Below are 22,886 nucleotides of genomic sequence, written 5' to 3' on the forward strand. Positions count from 1 at the left end.
CCTCCAGGTGCTCCGGTTTCCTCCCCCAGTCCAAAGTACAAATGCACTGTAGGCTGACTGGATTTTACAAATTGTCTGTAGCATTTGTGTGTGTGTGTGTGTGTGCCCTGTGATGGCTTGCCTCCCCGTCCAGGGTGGATGGATGGGTGTCATGTCACGGCAAACCAGCAAGTCCTTTTCCCAGAATGCACCACGAACGACAAACAAGGCCGACAACTACAACTCGCAATGGAACACACAGACACGTCACCTTCTCCTGAGGACTAATCACACACACCTGTTCTTAATCACACCACACTGCTTAAGAGGCTCTCACACACACACACGTAGCCGTTGCGAAGTATTACGCTCAGTTGACTTGTCTCTGTCGGTTACCTCGCCTTTACCTCGCCTTTACCTTGTGTTGTTGCTCTGGTTTTTTGATTTTGTTATTCCCTCGACTTTGACTCTCTGCCTTGCCTAGTTTGGATTGTTTGCATGATCGTTTGACCCTTGCCTGTCTACGGTTATCGATTTCTGCCTAACCCCGTGGATTTGTCTGCTCATTAAACTGCCTTACCTGCACTTGCTTCCGTCTCAGCCTCCATTACCTGATGGATGGATGAATGGTTAGATGATGGACAGGTCAGCTTGATTGCTTCGAAGCAGAATCAGAACTAATCCCGGCTAGACCAGAGAGAAAATTCTACAGATAAAGCTAGCAGCACTTAGCCAGTATGTTGTTCTTGACAATCAGCTATTTACTGTCGATGAAGAAGCACTTTTTCCAAACTGGAACAAAGCCTGCTCTTCTCCACTGGGCTCAGTTGAAGGTAGCTAATGTAGCTAGCGAATGGAATGCACTCCATTTATAATTACCTCCCTAATGTTATAAAGAGGGAGGGGCACTTAGCACGTTTGCCTCGCATCTCCGGGGTTGGGGGTACCTGTGTGCATGGAGTTTGCTTGTTCTCCCGGTGCTCCAGGGGTTTCCTCCAGGCACTCCGGCTCCCTCCCCCAGTCCAAAGACATACGTTGTAGGCTGATTGGCATCTCTGAATTGTCCGTAGTGTGTGATTGTGTGTGCTGTGCCCTGTGGTGGATTGGCACCCTGGCCACAGAGTCCCCTGGGATAGGCTCCATGCTCCCCGCGACCCTGTGTAGGATCAGCGGTAGGGAAAACGGATGGATGGATATTATAAAGAACGCGCCTTGTAGTCTAAGTGCATAAACACACGTACCAGCGAAACATAAACAGAGCTACAGAACACGTTCTTTGATGTCTCTGACTGATTAATACTAAGAAGTAGTACCAGGCTTGGGATGATGACTGACGATAGTATCGGGAATCGCCGATAGATATCACGTTACAGAGGAACAGCTGAACAAAATGGCATCAGTGTATCCCCAGGGTTCTCATCCTAGGGACGCAGCCATGTTTTGTAACTGATGATCAGGGTACAATAGTAAGCGCTTAACTTCAGTGCCATCGATACAAGCCAATGAGAGTAGGTTTTCTCTCCCACACACCATTTTACAACATGCGAGTGATATAAAGCGTGCCAGTGCGGTGGTTGTTAGCAAGCGTAAGAAGCAGTGCGAGGCCAGCAGATGTTGGTTTGGGCTCGTGTGAGCAACACGTTTGATCTGCCAGAAGGTTGTTCTCCTCCTCCTCCTCCTCGCTCTCGCCGTTTCTCTGTTTCCTACGCTTTATCTGGTGTTAATGAATGTAGGCTTTATGATAATGAGTGTAATTTAGGCTCTGGTACTGTTTTCCTCATTCCACAGTCTGAAGTTGAGAGTAGAACACGTGCCAACCGTGTGCCGTGTGTGTGTGTGTGTGTGTGATTGAAGTCTTCTCAGTGTTGGGCCCTGTTTTTACACTGGTAAATTTGCCATGTCAGGTCCTTTTCAGTTGCTTACATGTGGTAATGTTGTGTGTGTGTGTGTGTGTGTGTGTGTGTGTGTGTGTAAACCCTGGGCTATTAACTCTAAGAGTTCTCAACCAACGTTAAAACTACATGTGATTTGACGCCACATGCCGTCACACAGATTACGGTCACAAATCGTAAGCCTCAACTTATTCTCTTGACTATGAGAACTTGGGATCTTGCAAAATTTCCTGTGAACAAACGTGTGATCAGAGCGAAACATGCCAGAGGACGGTTCAGCATGGCTTTCATTGCACATCCGTCTTTCTTGCACAATGTCAACGTTACTGTGTGGTGAATACTGAACATATTTCAACTGAAGGTGTTTTTTTTTAAATCAGTAAACGATAGCGGTTAAGATCGAATAATCTGAGAAGATAGCCGTTGAAGACCAGCCAGAAATCGTGATACCTCTGCTGATGGTCAGGAGAGGCAAATCGGCTCAGTTATCCTCGAGTGGACATGAGTTTGAGGATGCGTGTGAGCCTGGCATTCACTGGGCACACTGTCACATGTACGTCAGTCAAAATGTTTCTAACCTGACGTTCAGGCCAGCAAGTGCCAAGGTGACAGCCAACCAGTCATTTTATTAATGAGGTGTGAGACTCAAAGCTGCACGCAAGCCACAAGTGAAAAAAAAACCCCTTGAGATTTACAGTGAAAGTTAGCGACAGAATGTTCTATATTCCTGCGTTAATACGACCTGAAACATCAGCAGTCCTAAGAGTAGATAAAGAGAACCCAATTAAACAAGCGAGAAAGAAATATTATACTCGGCCATTTATTTATTGAGGAAAATGATCCAGTGTTTCATAGCTGGGAGTGGCAAAAGTATGTGGACGTCTAGGATTAGCACTTTAATTTGAAGGTATCGTTCTCCGCTTGATATATCGCTTCGCTTGTATTTGCTCATTTGTAAGCTTCGGATAAGAGCGTCTGCTAAATGAACGAATGGAAATGTTTAGTTGTCAGCTCTCGACGATCACTCGGTACGTTTACACGGACAACGATAATCCGATATTAACCGGATTAAGACGATACTCTGACGAAGAAACTAGCATGTAAACGGCCATTTTTTACTACCTCAATCCGATTAAAGTCATACTCGGAGTAAACACAAATGGAATGAAGACGTGTGGAGTATTCCCGTTTTAGTCGCATTATCGACGTGTATTACAGACACGTGTGCACCTTAATCCCACAAAGTAGTGCTGCAGTACCATGCAAGATCTATAACTGAGTTCTAGAGAAGCAAAGTGTGCAGAGTAGAGGTGGAGGAGCCAGAGTAAGGTTTTTTTGTTTGTTTGTTTTTTCTAAATAATGTAGAGTGAGCATTTCAGGGGTTAGTTAGGTGCTCACGGAAGAGGTGGGTCTGCATCCGTGACGGATTCTGCGGTCCGGATTGAGGCTGGAAGTTCAGTGCACCACTGCGGAACAGTGAGAGAGAAGAACTTGAGAATGTAAACAAACAGGAGTGAGAGAGTCTGATATTATACCCTAAGAAGAAAAGAAGATACAGATGTGATGGAGTTTTAGCTGATGTTTCTGAAGCCATTGATTTCGTCTCTGACTGGCTAGAAGCTCGTGAATGACAGTCCGCTGATTGAATTTGTACGTATCTCTACCCAATCGTGAGGTCGTTTGGCTAGAAGACGCATGATCGGCTGCGAGCGATTAACAGGAAGTGTTTGTGGGTTTCAAACTCGGTTATGTCGTGTGCGAGTGAGTAATCTGAGGCATCTGCTTGTCATCTGTGCGTGACTTAAAGTGATCGCTCTGGCACACATCTACCGTGTTTGACGGGCTGCAAAACAAAATACACCGATAAAATACACACACTGGAAGCGAGCAGACGAGGTCAAAGTTCATTTCTCATCAAAACGAACGAAATGCATGTCTGGGGGGAAGAAAAGCAATTTCATTGGAAAAAATGATAAAGAAATCTGCTTCTTGCCAAGTTTCACTGACCACTCGCTTAACCCAGCCCCATGCACAATAGTGTCAAGACACAGCAACAACCTGGGGTCATCAGCAGTGTTTTCCTCAACTGAACACAGGGTAACTGTGCACATGATAACGGTCTCACGTTGTGTCACGTAAACCGTCTGATGCAGAAGTCTGAGCAGATTCGATTATGAAGCTGATCATATTTAACATGCTGAATGTTATTATGGTACACACTTTTGCCATTTCCGCCTTCAGCTTCCCTTATCTGAGACGCTAGTAAGTGAGCAAAGCCACGCCCACAGCATGTTAGGAGTGATGACGTATGATGATGACAGAGTGGAGTCCTGAACGCTGCACTACAAGACCAGTTAGAGTTATCACCATATCACCAAAATCAGCACCTGACACATATGAAGCAGCGTCCCATCTGTACTCGAGCATTTTAACTTACAGTCAGATCGCTCTGTGATAGTTCTGCGAGCTTAAAGTGCACCTGTTGTGCTTTTTCAGATATTACCTTTCATGTAGTGTGTTATAGCGCTGTAAAAAGTCTGCAAAGTTTCAAAAATCAAAGGGCACGACTAACCGAGTTATTGACTCCCAAAAGAAGGAACCGATTCTGAACAGCGGAAATGAGTCGCTAGTAATTCCAGACTTACTTCCTGTACCAACCTACGCAATTCCAGACTTACTTCCTGTACCAACCTACGCAATTCCAGACTTACTTCCTGTACCAACCTACGTAATTCCAGACTTACTTCCTGTAGTAACCTCCGTAATTCCAGACTTACTTCCTGCACTAACCTACGTAGTTCCAGACTTACTTCCTTTACTAATCTGCGTAGGTTTGTAAAAAAAGCCCCGCCTCTGGTCTTCATTGGCTGCTTACGAACAGACGCAGCTGAAACTCGTTATGGTGGTGGGCGTTTCCTTTTTGAAACACACTGACAACGGTAGACCAATCACAACAGACTGGGACGTGTGACCAATCAGAGCAGAGTATGCTCTCTGAAAGGAGTTTAGAATGAATCATTCTGATGAATGAATCGCTGCAGTTTAAATTGTGAGCACATTAGAGTGTTTTTTAACTTTGGATGCATGCACATTTATTGTATGAGATCTTTCAAAGAAAATTAGGCACGTTTCAGAACCATAATACTCAAGAATATCTGAGAATATTACACATGCCCGGACTGGTTAGTAGAGCTGTGTCGTGATTGGTCCACAGGTAAGGTGGCGGTGAAGAAGGAGGACCTGCAGAAGTATCATGGCAAAGACACCTGGTTCCAACTGCAGCCCGTCAGCGCAGACTCGGAGGTGCAGGTGGGTGACTCCTCTTTCTTCCTCCCTCTTATTCCATCACACTGTCCAAAACCAAAAACCAACACGCCCTCTTACTCCCATCAGCAGTCCAGTGTCTTACCCACTCGGCCAATGCGTAGCAGTATAATAATGATAATTGTGTTTAACGAGAATCATACAGTCTGTACAGGATTCCGCAGCGTTTTTCGTGATCGTCGCAGACAAAAACGCTTGATTCTGCCGCGGCCTTTCTTTCAAAAACGTGCGATGCAACTTGCCGAAAAATACTCGCACCGGCAAAATCGCACTAAATTGTTCCGCACGCCCTTTCACGGTGATGTTCGTCGGTAAACGAGACCTTTTAGCTGCGCTCATGTCCGACGCACGTGTATCGAAGAGGACTGAATGCACCTCGCGACGACGTCACATGACTTGCCTTGGCCCGGACACCGCGGCGTGTCCTTGCTTTTGGGTTGATTTCTGCGATCGGGAAATCCTGGAGGGACTGATTATACGTATCGGGTGACGGGAAGAGCTGGCTAGTTTGGTGGCGGGGGTCCGGGGGGGTGGGGTGGAGGGGGGGGGGGTGGAATGCTGTAGGTCTGTGTGCTATAAATAATAAATCTAACACAGCATAACACTGTCCCATGTACATACAGTAACATTAGATAAGTAGGGTGCTATAACATTGAGGCGTAGAAATGTGTGCAGCTGTCGGTGTCCAGCTAGTCAAAGGGTCAGTCTGAATCCTTCACTCATTCGCCACTTGCCTCTGTCTAAAGTGACACAAAGCACACAGTTGTGGGTTTCAGGTCCTGCTTAAGGGTTCTGCGTAATCCTGAGGCTTACACTCACAACTCCGTAAGTAATCCTAGGTAAATAACGTGAATCTTTACGTAAGGGAAGCGGCCACGGTCGGTCAACGAGACAGCGACGAAGAACGTACAGCAACGTGTGTAAGTAGAGCTCAGTTGTTCATGCTGACTCTTACAAAACAGTAAATGAACATATAAGGACATCAGCTGTTTAATGCTGCTCCCTTTTGCTTTGGTTGAGATTTCTACAGCAGAGCGATTCGACTCCGGTTAGAAACGACTGCAAGAATGAGTCATACTCGGCCATTTACTCACTCGCTAGCTGTTTAAGCGTGCACCTTTAAAATGAATCAGTGTGTTTATATGTGTGTGTGTGTGTGTGTGTGTGTGTGTGTGTGTGTGTGTGTGTGTGTGTGCAGGGTAGAGAAGGTTAACAAATATTGAATATATTCACCACAAACAGACTGTTTTGTTGTTGTTTTTTTAACGATAAGTTGACTTCCCTGAGCGCATGAAGGCATCCGGACTCGTGTGAATTCAGTTCAAAGAAACGTTTCACACACAGACACATTCTCTCTTCAGCCCGAAGAAACATCTGTATTATTCAGAAGGCTAGATTTGCCCTAAAGCGGATCTCCAGTAACACAGACGTATTCATTCGTGACTGCGAAGAAAGGAAGCGTGTGCGTGTGCGTGTGTGTGTGTGTGTGTGTGTGTGTGTGTGTGTGTGTGTGTGTGTGTGTGTGTGTGAGAGAGAGAGAGAGAAGGAGAGAGGAATGGGCTGAAATGGAGAGGAAAGATGGAGTATCTGCAATCATAGAGAGCACATTGTTGTGTGTGTGTGTGTGTGTGTGAGAGAGAGAGAGAGTCCCCAGATGCCTGTCAAGTCTCATTTGCATATTGATGATGTCAGCAGGAGTTTGACAGTGCAGCTCTCAGAGATTTCACACACACTCACACACACACACACACACGCACGCACGTTCTCCAAATATGATCTGCTACAGCAAAGGTAACTACTGTATATAATATAAATGACACTTCTTTCTTTCAGTCATACCTTCTCTCTCTCTCTGACTCTCTCTCTCTCTCTCTCTCACACACACACACACACTTTTGGGTCCTCTTCTTCCCCTCAATCACTTTTTTTCATTGGGTGGTGTGTGTATCCATGGTAACGCCATCCCATCCTCCACAGGGAAAGGTTCACTTGGAGCTGCGCCTGAGCGAGGTCATCACGGACAGCGGAGTCGTCTGCCACAAGCTGGCAACCCGGTGAGTCAGCCAATCCCCGTCCTCCCTGCCCTCCCCCGCCAGCCAATAGCAACACCGCAGACGTCATTTACCTGACTGGTCATGTAGGAAACCCCAACACAGTGCAGAGCAGGTTCGGATTTCTAGAGTTGTGGAAAGGCTGCGTTTTACTCGTTTCGGAAAAGCGGGTCACAGAAACCCCGCTGCAGTTCGTTCCATCCCTGAAATGAGAAAAAAGGAAAGCAAATCATGCATCTCTGCTCCTTGTTGCTTATTATAGGTGATTATACAACGTACAAAAACTGGCCCTGACTAAGATTATTCATTGATTCATCCTGTATAGTGTTTCACCGAAGCCGGGTTCATTAAGCCGGTAATTACTCTTGCTCCTTTGTTATTCTAAAGCGCTATTGGTACTAAATGTAGAACGACCTCAGAGAGCTGTTTTATCAGAGGCTTGCAGGCGTGCTTTAGGTCTAGTTAGTCAGCCACATTCCACAGAGAAACGAGGAGCTGTTTGGTCAAATATGTTTTTGTTTTTTTTTCCCCCGACTTGCGTTATGTTTCTACTTTTGTATTTCTTTAGGGCTCGCAGAAAATAACCGGCGTTCTCTGGGGAGGAGTCTCGCTTTCTTTTCCGTCCTTCTTTATTTTTAGAACCCGTTTACTTTGTCTTTGCGCGCAGAACTTTGTCCAAGGCAGATGATTTACTTGCCGGAAAGTCAATATTCTCATGTTGGAGCATGGCTTGGCCTCATGAGAATGGAAGGCTTTGCATGGTTTTAATGCACGTAAAATGTGCTTCGATCAACTTCACAGATGCAAAATATGTACCGCTGCATCTCCAAAAATGAGAATATCGTGGAAATGTTTCCCGTAATTCAATTCAAAAAGTGCAACTTTCATATATTATAGATTCATTACACATGAAGTGAAATATTTCAAGCCTCATTTTGTGTTAATCTCGATGATTACGGCTCACAGAAATCAAAAATCCAGTATCTCAAAATATTCCAATAAAGAATTTATAACACAGAAATGTTGCAGCGTCGCATTCCTAGCGTCAAGCCCGTCCGGAACCAGAGACAACATCAGAAGCGTCTTAACTGGGCTAAGGAGAAAAAGAACTGCTCAGTGGTCCGAAGTCCTCTTTTCAGATGGAAGTAGATGTTGCATTTCATTTGGAAATCAAGGTTCCAGAGTCTGGAGGACGAGTGGAGAGGAACAGAATCCAAGCTGCTTGAAGTCCAGTGTGAAGTTTCCACAGTCAGTGATGATCTGGGTTGCCATGTCATCTGCTGGTGTTGGTCCACTGTGTTTTCTCAAGTCGAGAGTCGATGCAGCGTCTACCAGGAGATTTTAGAGCACTTCATGCTTCCATCTGCTGACGAGCTTTATGGAGATACTGATTTCCTTTTCCAGCAGGACTCAGCACCTGCCCACAGTGCCACAACTACTAGTAACTGGTTTGCTGACCGTGGTATTACTGTGCTTGATTGTCCAGCCGACTCTCCTGACCCGAACCCCATAGAAAATCTATGAGAGACACCAGACCCGACAATACAGACGAGCTGAAGGTTGCTATCAAAGCAACCTGGGCTTCCAGAACACCTCAGCAGTGCCACAGGCTGATCGCCTCCATGCCACGCCGCACTGATGCAGTAATTCATGCAAAAGGATTAAAGCCATGACCGAGTATCAGTGCATAAATTAACATACTTTTCAGAACGTCAACATTTCTGTATTATAAATTCTTTATTCTAATATTTTGAGATACTGGATTTTTGATTTCCACGAGCTGTAAGCTGTAAACAAAAAAAAAAAAAAGGTTTCAAATATTTCACTTAATATTTCACTTCATGTGTAATGAATCTAGAATATATGAAAGTCCCACTTTTTGAATTAAATTACGGAAAAAAAACCCAATCTGAGGCTACAGCGGGCACGGGCTCACCGGAACTGGATAATTGCACGAATGTGACGGTGTTCCTTTTAAAGTGGACAGTTAGCGTACATGTCCATGTGTGTTGCTGGCCTGAGTGTGTTGGCAGCGCCCACGGGTCATTGCTGTACGTCATGGCTGGGTGTATTTAAAGCCTGCCGTGGCACCGGGTCAGCCGTGCATTACACAAACAAGCTTAGCACTCAGGAAGTACTGCCGTATTAACGTGTTTAAACACTCATCACACTCACCCACAGCGCATGTTAAACACACACCCGGAGTAGAAACGAAGAAAAGGTCGTAATATGACTGGATGAACAAAGTACGCCAATAAGTATAATATAGCACGTAATAAATATATTGTCATTATTTTATGGCGTGGAATGAACTGTACTGCTTTCCATAAACAGACCCATTTATTCCTGTTAATGATCACTGGTAGTTAGAGTGTGTGTGTGTGTGTGTGAGAGAGAGAGAGAGAGCGAGAGAGAGAGAGGAAGGAAGACATTATCACGTTAATGCAGTAAAGGTGTGTCTCTGAGTTATTGTCTCAGTCAGCATGAATAACTCTGGCGTACGAATGCGTGCGAGTCACTGAGCGTGTGAGTAATGTAGCCCGGGCAGCAGAACGTGGCCTTGCTTCAGACGTGTTGTGAGTGGGTTTCAGAGATTGGGCTTTGATCTCGATCATATCATGAGCTAATCTATCATTTGCTGGAAATGGGTTTTCCAGTGGGTTTTTTCTGGGTGCTGGCTTAGTCACTTGTGTACAGTATGTTAGATTTTCATCAACCAACACACCAGCGTGTAGGAGGTAAATAGAGGGTTTTGTAGCTTTGCTCTGATTGGTGGTTGTTGGGCTGATCTTAACGTACATATCACATTGAACAATGCAAAGACGAATGAGTCTGAATTCTTTTTTTTAAGCCTAGTGTGCTGAGCTACCTGTTTGTGGCCTATACGTTATTAATCCTTAGGGCACTAGACTACTTTTGAGTGTTTTTCAGTTCCTCATCATCATCGTACGGTTTGAAGCCTCGCGATAAAGGAACTGAAATTGAGATTTACACAGTATATGTTGTTCTCATTATCTGATATGTAATTGCTAACAGAATGCTAACTAGTGGGCTTTACCAATACCGATAAATAGGGCGGTTACCTGCCGATAACCAGCTCATCAACGATAGTTTTTAAACTGATACTGAATGAAAGCATAACACTCGAAGTAAAATATTGCTTCATTACAAATATAACTTTATTACAAAAATAAACCGTACGGACTGTATACCAAGAAAATGTACTGTACTTTCTTAAATGAACTAAATATTTAAATATTAATATATAGCCTATTAATACATTTTATTAAAATAAATAAAAGATATACGTCCAAATCGAACCAAAAAGTAACTCTCCAAATAACACATAAAAATAGAGACGTCCAAAAATAAAAATACGTTCAAAAACACTTCAAATAACACAACAAATTTGTTATTGATATTTTTATTTCGCCTCCAGAGGCCGCTCTCGTACTGTATAATGACAGCGGACCCTCCTCGGCCGCTCCCGCGACGGACGCGGCCGGGAAAAACTGTCGGTGTTGATTTTTGCAGATAACTGATACTTCCTGCAGTCGGTCACATGTGCCGATTAATCAGCAAAACCCATCAATCGGTTGACCTCTACAGATCCGTTTCTAGAATTTTCAGCGTAAATGAAGGTTCATGATTTGTTTCAAGTATGTTTCATCTGTTATTTAGGGCTGGGCGATATAGACTTAAAACTAGATCACGATATTTTGTGGTGTTTATTGCGATACCGATATCCGTGACGATATAAATATCGAACCGTTCACCACTGTTTTTATCTACGTGATGGTTGTGATCTTGAGATCCTCAGAAACACAAACACTGATCTAAAAGTAAAACTGATTTTCTGAAAGCGAACCAGATCCAGATTGTAGAGGTGCAGTAGCTCCTCGTTTAGTGATGAACTCCTCCTCGGTTTCACGTCCGCCTTCCGCCGTACTCGTTTTCACTCTGCACGTGAGCTGAGAATGGGTCGCACCCCATCGCACACAGATACGTCATCGACTAGGCTTCATCGTTATTATCACGGGAAGACCCATTCTTACTGTGGGGAGAATTTCTACCGGTGTATCGCAAACGAGAAGATATCGCCCGTCACTACTGTTAATGCAATGTCTTGTAGTGATGGAGAAGAATATTACGAGCCACTTAAGGGCATGTTTGTGGGAGGTGGGAAGAAACCGGAGGAAACCGACACAGACAGCAACCCGAGCTCAGGATTGACCAGAACTGCACCACCATGCCACCTAGAAGCCATAATATCCCTGAAAACATTTGACTGTAGGGATAATAATATCAATAACCAGGCATATTTATTTTATTATACGTTTAAGAGTTACATATGTTTAAGAGTATTTACGTTATTAAGAGTTTTAAGAGTTACAATGCATACGGTGAACCCAAATGGACCTTCAGTTAACATCTGGGTAATATGTGTGTGTGTGTGTGTGTGTGTGTGTGTGTGTGCAGAGGATATCGTTTTGAAAGCCAGTGTCACACTAGATGTCTTGACACACCTGGTGTAGTGAGTGTGTGCAGTGAGGACACAGGAAAAACAAGAAATCTTGACATTTAACATTTAAGACACTGCCAGTTAGAAACAGCAGAACAAATGAAGGGAGCCATGAAGAATATTCCTTCCTACAATAACAGCGTGTTTGCGATGGTAGATAGTTAACGAGGGACGATGAGAAGGGTTTAAGATCATTTCTTATCATCATTTAGGTCAAAAATGGTCGTCAGTCCGAGTTGGAAAGTGATTCCAAAACATAAAGTCCAGCATTAAGATGTCCGACTTGATAGCAGTAGTACTCAGTTATTCTTGGAGCGCTAAGATTACTAAGCTGATATACTTATTTAGCATCCTTATCTTCTTTCAGATAAGATAAAGAACATTGTGGAAATATAAATTTAGGAAATACTGACTTTCCCTGCAGTCTGGCTCACGTCTCAGGGCTGAGTCTAGGGCTGAGTCCAGCTTTCTTAAGTTCCTCAAAGCCTTCTGGGCCTGGCTCTGCCGCATTTACAGCGGGGAAATGAGTAAAGGGAAATCTGATTAGTTCCAGATTGCTGCCCGGGCAACAGCGTCCAAAAATACACTCGGTGACAAGGCTGTGATTCGTCTGCCTCTTCAAAATGGTCAGCGTTCCTTAGATATTCCTCTCTGTAATTGAGTTATTAACCACCAAAAATAAACACCCCAGAATTGTTTGGGTCACCAAGGCGATGCGAGTTGTATTTTTATTATTATCTTTAAATGTGAACGTGTGCAGTCATTCGTGAGCGACAGCATTGGTATCTGATGAATGGAAATGCTTTGCAGTGAGAGAACATCAGAGTCGCTGTTCAGGGGTCACCGTGTTTTCTCATGACTCCAACTGGTAGGAATTTCCCCAAGGGACGGCAGGTTTAATAGTTTCATTTGCAAAATTGCGTCACAGTCCCGTCTATAATTTCCAAACATTTCAAATTGTATTGAGAATTTTGATTATTTCTGGTTCAGCGCCGCTTTTAATATCCCTAGCTTGAGCTTAATTCATGCAGTATGTAATATAAGATCGTGTAATAAGAAAGCATGGGTGTCTGCTGCTGAGTTAGCTCGGTAATTAGCAAGTACAGGTGGTGGGGGAAAATAACAGCATTATACAGTAACAGTAAGTTAATATGAAGGACCAGCTTTTGCTTCCAGAACATCGTTAATCTCGGGACGGTGTCTTACAAGTCCGGAGCGGCTTCTGGCCCGTCTTACATGGGATGTTCGGGATTCCTCTTAATCTGGCGGTCTGGGCAGGCCACGCAAAGCAGCTGACGTCATCCTGTTGTTCAAGAAAGCAAATCATTTTAGCAGCACGCATCGGCGAATTACGATCCTGAAATATGGGCACATCATTAGGAAGCAGTGCGAGCACCAACGGCTGCACCTGGTCTTGTAAAATGACATCATATTTGTTGGGTGTTATACGACCATGCAAAGAAATCACCGGATCTAATGAATTCCACAACATGGCCGCCCGTACCGTTACGGATCCTCCTTCATAGTTAAGAGTTTTGTGTTAAAAGGCATCCTTTGTCGTCCTCCAAACATAAATCTGTCCAGATGGACGAAACGAATTCTGTTTTTTTTGTTTTTTTCCTCCCCATTGTTCAAGGGTCCAGGTTTAAACTTGACTTGGCCTTCCGTACAAAAGGCTTCTGCATGGCATCTGAGACATGAATTCCAGCTCAGATTTTAGGTGCTCATTCAGTCCTGTGCTTATTTTTGGGGCTGTGTTATTCGTTTCCAACATCCCAAGACCATTTCCAATTGATAAAACAAGGAATAATAATAAGAATAATAATAATATTTAGCTCTATATTGCACACTTCATATATATGCAGTTCACGCTGCAGTATCCATACAGTTAGTTCATGCTAGTTGTAATAACGGGAGTGAAGTGGGTACTGCAGATAAACGTTTTCATAACATCACGTCCAAATGATATGATTTCCCTTCCGCTTCGCTGGTGTTCTGCGACACCGCAGTGTGTAATTAACGTAACTGTGTATCAGTCAGAGCTATTTCATACACGAGAAGAAAAGAGAAGGCGAACTTCGTGCACGTCGCTCCTGAAAATGCCGAACCCAGCCCGATCGTCTTGCTGCACAGTTGTGCGGGGGTTGTTTATCCCGGGTGCACGCTGTGAGGTTTTTAATAGTCCTCTGCGACTGTACGCCACGGCACACTGTAGGATCTCAGTTGTCATTAACGTACACAGAGTGCACGACAGTCAAGACGCGAAAAACCACTGGTACGGAGTTGGACAAGCCAGACTGCAGGACCGTGCCTCAAATCTTCTGACACTGACAATTTAATCGGAGGGAAACATTTTTATCACAGCGGGCTTCAATCGTCTGTCAGGGAACACGCCAAACTACTGGTTGAAGATTACAGATTTTGGCCTGGGATTATAGGAGACTTTTAGGATTCTCAAAATTTGTCTCCGACCATTAAATCGTTCGCAAAATCATACCGCGTGAACCCGGTTTTATATAAATAGACCTGCATTATTAAAAGATTTCTATCCCGGTTCTGGTTGATTAATGACTGCTCCGCGTTTCATGATGGTTGGTAAGCTTGAGTAGGATTGCTTGATTAGTTTAAATTACAGGCGGGAAAACGTTTTTTTTTTTCTCCCCCTGAAACCTTAATAAGTTACTGAATTATTGCTTAGCGGATTTTCATATCGATTGACTGACCCGAGTCAGTGCGTTTCTTAAAGGTGACTTGTCTGCCAGTGTTGAATAACCCTGCTGTATAACGACTCTGTTTTGCAGGCGTTGTTCCTCTTTGTTCGTGCCGTTTGTCTGTGCTTGACGTGCACCACCATGACATCACCGTTCCCCTTGAAACATCGATCACGTTACAGTTTTTGTGATCCGTCTGTACTCGGAACTGTCAGTCGCCTCATGTTGCGCTGAACTGTGCTAATCGTCTGTTAGCTGAAACGACTTGAAATAACGCGTATGCGCAGCTATCTTCCTGCATTTTCGAGGTGCTGTAGATATGACTACGTGGTTTAAGAAAAGAGCTTTGACTACGTTGTTCGTTTTGCCGAGTTAGTAACTGAATTCGCTTTCGGCTACAGCGAAAGCGTGAGGGCAGGTTTAATGCAGGACTTATTTGTCTTTACTTTTACTAAATCCTAAAGATCCTGATCACTGTTTCTTTTCACAGAGTGTCAGAGTGCCAAGACTTGCCGATCGTTAACGGACAGTGTGATCCCTATGCAGCCGTGTCCTTACAGGGCCCATCCAGGTAAGTCTGCCCCAGTACCAGCACCACAACCGCCTCATGTTTGGTATCAGAACACACCATTTAATGAAAACTGAAAGTGTGCGTTCACGTCATGTTCACAACCCTCAAGCTGACTGGGTGCAACCTCTCTCATTTTTTCTTCTCCCTTCCTGTGTCTTTCATCTGCAACAGATCGGAAGCCAAAAAGACCAAGGTCAAGCGGAAAACCAACAACCCTCAGTACGATGAAGTCTTCTACTTTGAGGTAGGGAAAGGAAGAAAAAAAAAAAAAGAACGCAGATGTCTTTCACGATCCTCTGAAACGAATTCTGCCCGAGTAAACATTAACCAGTAGAAACATTCTGTGAACCATTATTATTACACTTATGTGAAATGGAGCCTGAGATTTTTAGGCATGGCGCATGCTTGGTTTAAATCTGCATTAAGAGGAATTTTACTCGTCTTAAAACTTTTATTTATTTATTTATTTATTTATTTATTTATTTTTTCAACGAAACTTAAATCTTTGTATTGAATCTGTAAAAGCCGATGACTCCCAGCTTGGATGTATCTGTGAACATTGTTGTTAGAATGATATTTCATTCTCTTTGAGATCCTTCAAAGGAATCGGAGTCACGGTGTCCAAGGCTGAAGCTTACAGTTTGTGGTTTTCCACACCCTCGTGATGTCTACGCGCACTTTACAAACAAGCAAACAAGCTGAATGCAGATTGTAAGAAGTGATACGTTATGGTTGACTGCTGTGGGGGGAAAAAAACAACAAAAAAACAGAACAAAAGTGCAAGTCTGGGGATCACAACGGAAGGAGTACATGTCCACACCCTTGCACTTGCCCTTGCTTCATGAGCCACTGCTTTCAGAGAAACTTCAGCAGAGTTGTTGATGTTTAAACTCCCGCGAGGGCTTGCGAGTGCAAACGATAACCTCTGTACCGATTCGCCTTTCCTCCTCGTCTCCGCTCTACTTCATGATCCGTCCTGGACAACACTGTTTAATGTCTCCGTTGGCGCGTTCGCTCGGACTGGTGGACAAGAGAAGACAACGGCGGGATTGATTCCAGCGCTGCGAGACACACAATCCACTCCATTGATCTCATCTCCCTCACGGTCACGGCCTTTCCCCACACAAAGCACGCCACACAGACATACCGAACCCTACAGCCCAGAGTTCATCACAGTGCCACATACCACACCACCGACTACAGGACGTGTTATCTACAACTGAGATTTCCTGCATTTCATTAAAGAGCCAGACGTGACATGAGCTAGACTTCACCTGTCAGTGGTTTTAATGTTACGGCTGATCCACCGAACCACTGGAAGACCATCATCCGGTCCAGATTCGGAGAGCCTTCGTCAACTGTATCTTCAGATTCCTATTCTTGGCTGATAGGGAGTGGATTTCTGATTTTTTTTTTTTTTTCCTCTGGCAGCCCATCCTCATCACGGTCGATGTGCTGTACGTTCTGAGATGTTTTAATTCTCAGCACGATAGTAAAATGTGGTGATTTGAGCTACTATAGACTTCCTGTCAGTGACCAGTCTAGTCATTCTCCTCTGGCCATTAACCTTAACAAGGCATTTCTGTCTGCAGAGCTGCTGCTCACTGGATGGTTTTTCTCATCACATTTCTCTCCATTCTGATGTTTAGCGTGAACTGAAGCTCTTCACCTGTATCTGCATAATTGTATGCATTGTTTGGTGGGGGGCACATGCTCATCCCGACTCTCCTTCTCCACTCACTCCAGTAATCCTGTAGTGATAATGCGGGTTGGGTGGTTTTAAAAAAACGAACGTTTAAAAATTACACCCCTATTTGGGTGTACGTGTAGGTTATCAATTCAATTCAATTCAATTTTATTTGTATAGCGCTTTTTACAATAGACATTGTCTCAGAGCGGCTTTACAGAAATATCAACACGGTGTACAGATATTAAAGGTGCGAATTTATCCCAACTGAGCAAGCCACTGAGTGGCGACGGTGGCAAGGAAAAACTCCCTAAGATGTTTTAAGAGGAAGAAACCTTGAGAGGAGCCCGACTCAGAAGGGAACCCATCCTCATCTGGGTAACAACGGATAGTGTGAAAAAGTTCATTATGGATTTATATGAAGTCTGTATGGCCTTAGGAGCAGCCGTAGTCCCAGCAGTCTGGAATTAGAGAAGATTTGAGCTCCATCCAGAGGCAGAAAGGATCTGGATCTCTAGTATCTCCATAAAATCGTGTGTGGCTCGGCAGAAGGAGAGAGGGAGAGAAAAGATTATTAGGACTGGGAATTAGCATAATAGAGAGACTAGTCAGGGTAGGCCTGAGTAAACAAATACGTTTTAAGCCTAGCATATCAGATGAAGGATAACAAAATCCTATTCAAGCATAAGCAAGGCAAGTCCTGCATCAGAGGACATGCACATGCATGTCCTCATACCTGCACTGGAGTAGTACAAACACTGCATCACCTGGTCTTCATATCGAACTTAGAGATAACGCTCTGCCGCAGCAGCTATGACTTTCCAAATCATGCGGGATTTCATCATGGAAAACACATCTCATGCCAGCTCAGACATTCGTCAGTGGCCAATCTGGAATAATGCCATGCTGAAGCTGAGTTTTCTGCCTTCCAACAAGCACTCAGTGTTGTAGCTGAACATGTGCATCACCTGGCCCACCACATCCTGTGCAAATCTGAGTTGATATGCAAATTCGGTCTGAGTCAGTTACAGTACACAACAAAAGATCGTTGTCACAGTGTCAATCAAACGTTAAACACATACACCATATCTCTCTTCTGTGGGCTTTATGTGGCTGGTCATTACTTTTGACCTTTTGTGCAGGTGTGTCATGGAAATTTGGATAGGAAAAGCACAATAATACTGGAACTGCTGTTATGCAGGAACTGAATTCACTCATAATTTCTCATAATGTTTTACTTCAGCGCGTCTGTAGCGTCCACTATTGTTCGTCTGTCACCCAGCAGTTAGTCATTTGTTATAATTATCTTTCTTTTAAAAAAAAAAAAAAAGAAAGAAAAGAAATAGTACCTAGTGATGGCAGCGCTGGCTAGGGCTAGACGAGGGGAAGTTGAACACTTCCCTTGTCTAGGAACTTCTGAACCACGCAAACCCTATTTTTAACAGCGGCAGGATAAAACAGCATGACCAGATCCACCGCGCCATTAGCACTGATAATTCAAAAGCGTTTAAAGGTAGTGTACTGGCATTACAGCAGACAGTGCTCATGTCAGCTGTATTTGGTTATAACTCATACTAACTAGTTTTACGAAATACAACATAAAACAAAGGCAACCTGAGTAAACAAATAATACCTTTTTTTTTTTTTGAAGCCAAAAAAATGATCCAACACTTATCACCAGTGTGAAAAACTCATTGCCTCTTAAAAATAAAATCTGGTTGTGCCACCTTTAGCAGCAATAACTGCAACCAAACACTTCTGATAACTGGAGATCAGACTTTCACTTACTTCTAGGACTCAGACTTACTCCTGTGCTTTGGATCATTGTCCTGCTGCATAATCCAGTTACACTTGAAAGACCGGACGTTCTCCTTTAGGATTCTCTGGTAGAGAGCAGAATTCATGTTTCCCTCAATTATTGCAAGTTGCTGAGGCCCTGAAGCAGCAAAGCATCCCCACACCATCACACTGCCACCACCATGCTTGACCGTAGCTATGATGTTCTTTTTGTGGAATTCTGTGTTTGGTTTACGGCAGATGTAACGGGACCCCTGTCTTCCAAACAGTTCCACTTTCGACTCATCAGTCCACAGAACATCCTCCCAAAAGGTTTGAGGATCATCAAGGTGTGTTTTGATAAAATTCAGACGAGTCTTAATGTTCTTCTGGGTTAGCAGTGGTTTTCTCCTCACCAGTCTTCCATGGATGCCATTCGTCCCCAGTGTCTTTCTGATAGTGGAGTCATGAACAGTGACCTTTATTGATGTACGAGAGGCCTGTAGATCCTTCGATGTTGTTCTTGACTCTTTTGTGACTTGCTGGATGAGTCGTTGCTGTGCTCTTGGAGGAATTTTGGAAGATCAGCCACTTGTGGGAAGGTTCACTACTATGCCGAGTTTTTCCATTAGGAGATAAAGACTCTGTGGTTCTTTAGAGTCCAAGAGACTTTGAAATAGCTTTGTAACCTTCCCAGACTGATGTATTTCAATCACCTTCTTCATCATCATTTCTGGAATTTCTTTCCATTCTGGCACTGTGTGTTACTGAGTAAGACCTTTTAACCAACTTCATGCTGTTGTAAAAGTTCTGTTTAAGTGTTGATGTGATTGAACAGGGTTTGCAGTGATCAGGTCTGGTTGTGTCTAGTCCAGCTGAACCCCATTGTGAATGCAGCTTCATAGATTTGGGGAATCAGTAACTACGGGGGCAAATACATTTTCACACAGCACCAGTTGGTATCGGATAACTCTTTTTTTCTTTTTCGCTTCAATAAATAACAAATAACATTTGTGTTTACTCAGGTTGCCTTTGTTTTACCTTAGATTTTGTTTTAATTTCAGAAACAATTTCGTACGAGATGCACACAAAAAGCGAAGAAATCAGAATGGGGGCAAATACTTTTTCACAGCACCGTACACTGCTGGGGTTTTTTTATAGTCATAGTTATGTGTGTCATCTGAACGTTTATATGAAGCCTTCTTGTTATGAACTGTCCTTGCAGATCACCAGACCACTCAACTACACCAAGCGGCAGTTTGACGTGGAGGAGGAGGATGTGGATAAATTAGCCCTCAGGTGTGTTGTGTATGAAGTGTACGTTAATGCGAAGTCCCTGTGTGAGTTGTTACTATAGAACGAGCGGTTAATAATATAGACCTTGCAGCCAAAACTTTTATCAGTGCTGCTGTTACAGAAAATGAATCAACGCCTTCTGACCAACCGATCTGAGAATTCACCAGTGCTGTGGTGTACGAGGTCAGAAAGTACTGTTCCTCAGGGGGGTTTCCTCCTGAATGTGGCATTATGAAACATCTCTCGTCTTGGTTTTGTTTTTCCAGGGTGGATCTGTGGAACGCCAGTAACCTGAAGTTTGGAGACGAGTTTTTAGGAGGTGTTCGGGTGCCACTGAAGGTTTTGGGCCAGGAGGGCATTCATGACGCATGGTATTACTAAATCATCTCAGTATGAGTACATCAAAGCTTACGAGCACATAACACATATCAACTTCTTTATTGTCATTCCTCTATGTAGCTTGGACACATTGGAACGAAGTGACGTGGTGCAACACAGGACAGTACGCAAGACTACATAAAGTGCAAATACACAACAGTGAGACGAGTGCAAGGCAGTAAATACACAGATCATGGGCTGTAAATGGTAAACTGTTGTGTAGTGTCGCAGGAATATTGTCAGAAACGAGTTCCACAATGTAAAGTGACTGATGCCGCTGTGTAACGTGCGGCGTGCAGTGGTACTGAGTCATACTGGGCCGGGTGTTTGACTAACCCAGGTGAGCGTTAGGAGGCAGCGGGGTGTTGAGTAATCCTGACTGCCTCAGGGAAGAAACTGTCGCGGAGTCTGCTGGTGATGGCACGGATGCTCCTGTACCTTCTGCCGGATGGTGGAGACGGGTGAAGAGTCCACGGGAGGGGTGACAGGGGGCGTCCGCCATACCGGTGGCTTTGCCGATGCAGCGGTTGTTGAATGAGGTGTCGGTGGTGGGTAGAGAGACTCGGATGATCTTTTCAGCTGTCCTCTTGCATTTCCCGTGCCACACGGTGAGGCAGCTGGTCAGGACGCTGTCAGTCGTCTCTCTGTAGAAGGAGATGAGGATGGGAGGGGGGAGTTTGGCTCTCTTCAGCCAACGCAGGAAGTGGACGCGCGGCTGGGCCTTCTTGGCTAGGCAGGTGGTGTTGAGAGTCCAGGAAGGTCATAAAGAACAAGTCAAATTGAAGCACCTGATGTTAGTAAACTGTTTGTACTTGAAAGAGCTCAGTGAAAGAGCATGTGTCACTGAGGGTTATCGAATGCCATGAGTAGAGCTATACCATGAGTAGAACTATACCACTGGTCCCTCTGTGTCTGTCTGTCTGTCTCTGATTTCCTTTCGGTCTCACTCCGTCTCTCTCTCGCTGTCTCTTAGGTACTTCCTACAACCGAGGGATAACAGCGGTAAGTCGGTGAAGGCCGACGAACTGGGTTCTTTAAGACTCAACATTGTTTACACAGAGGACCATGTCTTCCCTTCGGAGTGCTATAGTGACCTCACTGACCTGCTGCTGCAGTCTGCACGGATGGAGGTGAGTCTCTCTGTGTGTGTGGTCACTTTTGCAGAACAAACCGGATTTGTTTAAATGTGCATTAGGTAAGATTCATTCTCTAACGGTTAGGTAAGTGGATTCGAATTTGCATCCCCCCCCGATTCCCGGCCATATTCACGATACTCTGGCTCTACGTCCAAACGCAAGCAAGCATTCCCAGACCCACGTTTTCTCAACCACTTAATACACTTGTGCTGAAGCCATGGCTTAAACCGTTATATTTGATCATGTTTTACTTACCTTTCAGGTTATTTGTATAAGTGAGACATTTTTTGAATGACTATTAGTTCAACTGATGGAGAAAAAGTGCAGACGATTTGGTGAGCAGGTGTATCCGTTGTCAAAAAAGAAGCCATAACGATAGGATATCACAGACTACTGGGAATGTTGAAGGATTGTATTGCTACCGAACATTTTAAACCTTACATTAAGCCGACACAAAATAACGCTAGGCAAAGTGTAAAAGATCCACCAGTTGGGTTGCCAAGTTTTCCAGCAATTGCGTTGCCACGTAGCTCTTTACATCAACAGACTGCGTAACTATAAACTGTTTAAATTGCAGCTGAAAAAGTGCAGAACTTCAGTACGCTTCAATCTGAACAACTGGGTTTTTTTGGACCTGATGAGTATGGACGCATAAAAGAGACATGAAGAGTGGAATGTTAACATGATAGTGTCTGGGGGCTTATTCTGGGGGTTCGAATCCCACCTCTGCCCTGTGTGGGCGGAGTTTGCATGTACTCCATAATTCAGGGGTTTCCTCTGGGAACTCCGGTTTCCTCCCCCAGTCCAAAGACATGCGTTGTAGGCTGATTGGCATTTCCAAATTGTCCATAGTGTGTGAATGGGTGTGTGTGCGATTGCGCCCTGCGATTGGTAAACCAACCCCCCCCCACCCCACCCCCCCACCCCCAATCTAACACCATTGAGTTCATAGGGTTGAAATACAGTATATTACTTTTAAAACATGTTTGAACATGTTTAAAAAATAATAATGATTAGCATCTCTCTTAAAATAGGTTTTTTTTCAGTGTGGTTCATGTCCAGTCAAATTAATTTAGAAGAAATTAGGTTCAGGTGAATCCAGGGGTAAGCAAAGGCAGTTGGAAGAGACTGTGTGCTGATTGGATAGACATCAGTTTAGTGCATTCTAGGCTTTAGAATTTGTATGAAATTTCTATCCATTCACTTATGAAGTCTTTAATGTTGTTATGATTGTAAAGCGTGTGTGTGTGTGTGTGTGTGTGTGTGTTGCCGTAGCCTGTCTCAGCATCGGCAGCCCATATCCTTGGAGACGTGTGCCGGGAGAAGCAGGAAGCGGCCGTCCCGCTGGTCCGTCTCTTCCTGCACTACGGCAAAATCGTGCCTTTTATCAGTGCAATCGCCAACGCAGAGGTTAACCGCACACAGTGAGTTCTCACACACACACACACACACACACACACACACACACTTATTTACTGTCTTTATATGGGAATTACACTGTGTTATGATGGTTGGTAATAATGCTGAGATGTCCTTCAGTAATAAGTATCTTTTTGATTATTC

At 44.1% G+C, this 22,886-nt stretch overlaps 1 protein-coding gene across 1 annotated transcript in view; it reads left to right on the forward strand.

The window, feature by feature from the left end:
* Positions 1-22,886, forward strand: part of rasa3 (RAS p21 protein activator 3) — a 70,971-nt gene that overhangs the window by 30,669 nt on the left and 17,416 nt on the right. Inside the window, exons 4-11 of the mRNA XM_053615138.1 lie at positions 5,086-5,180; positions 7,173-7,249; positions 14,970-15,050; positions 15,222-15,294; positions 19,739-19,812; positions 20,076-20,180; positions 21,161-21,317; positions 22,599-22,747. Coding sequence (XP_053471113.1) covers positions 5,086-5,180; positions 7,173-7,249; positions 14,970-15,050; positions 15,222-15,294; positions 19,739-19,812; positions 20,076-20,180; positions 21,161-21,317; positions 22,599-22,747 — 811 coding nt within the window. The remainder of the gene's footprint in view (positions 1-5,085; positions 5,181-7,172; positions 7,250-14,969; positions 15,051-15,221; positions 15,295-19,738; positions 19,813-20,075; positions 20,181-21,160; positions 21,318-22,598; positions 22,748-22,886) is intronic.

The sequence above is a fragment of the Ictalurus furcatus genome, chromosome 26 (genome assembly GCF_023375685.1).
Source record: "Ictalurus furcatus strain D&B chromosome 26, Billie_1.0, whole genome shotgun sequence".
Taxonomy (NCBI): domain Eukaryota; kingdom Metazoa; phylum Chordata; class Actinopteri; order Siluriformes; family Ictaluridae; genus Ictalurus; species Ictalurus furcatus.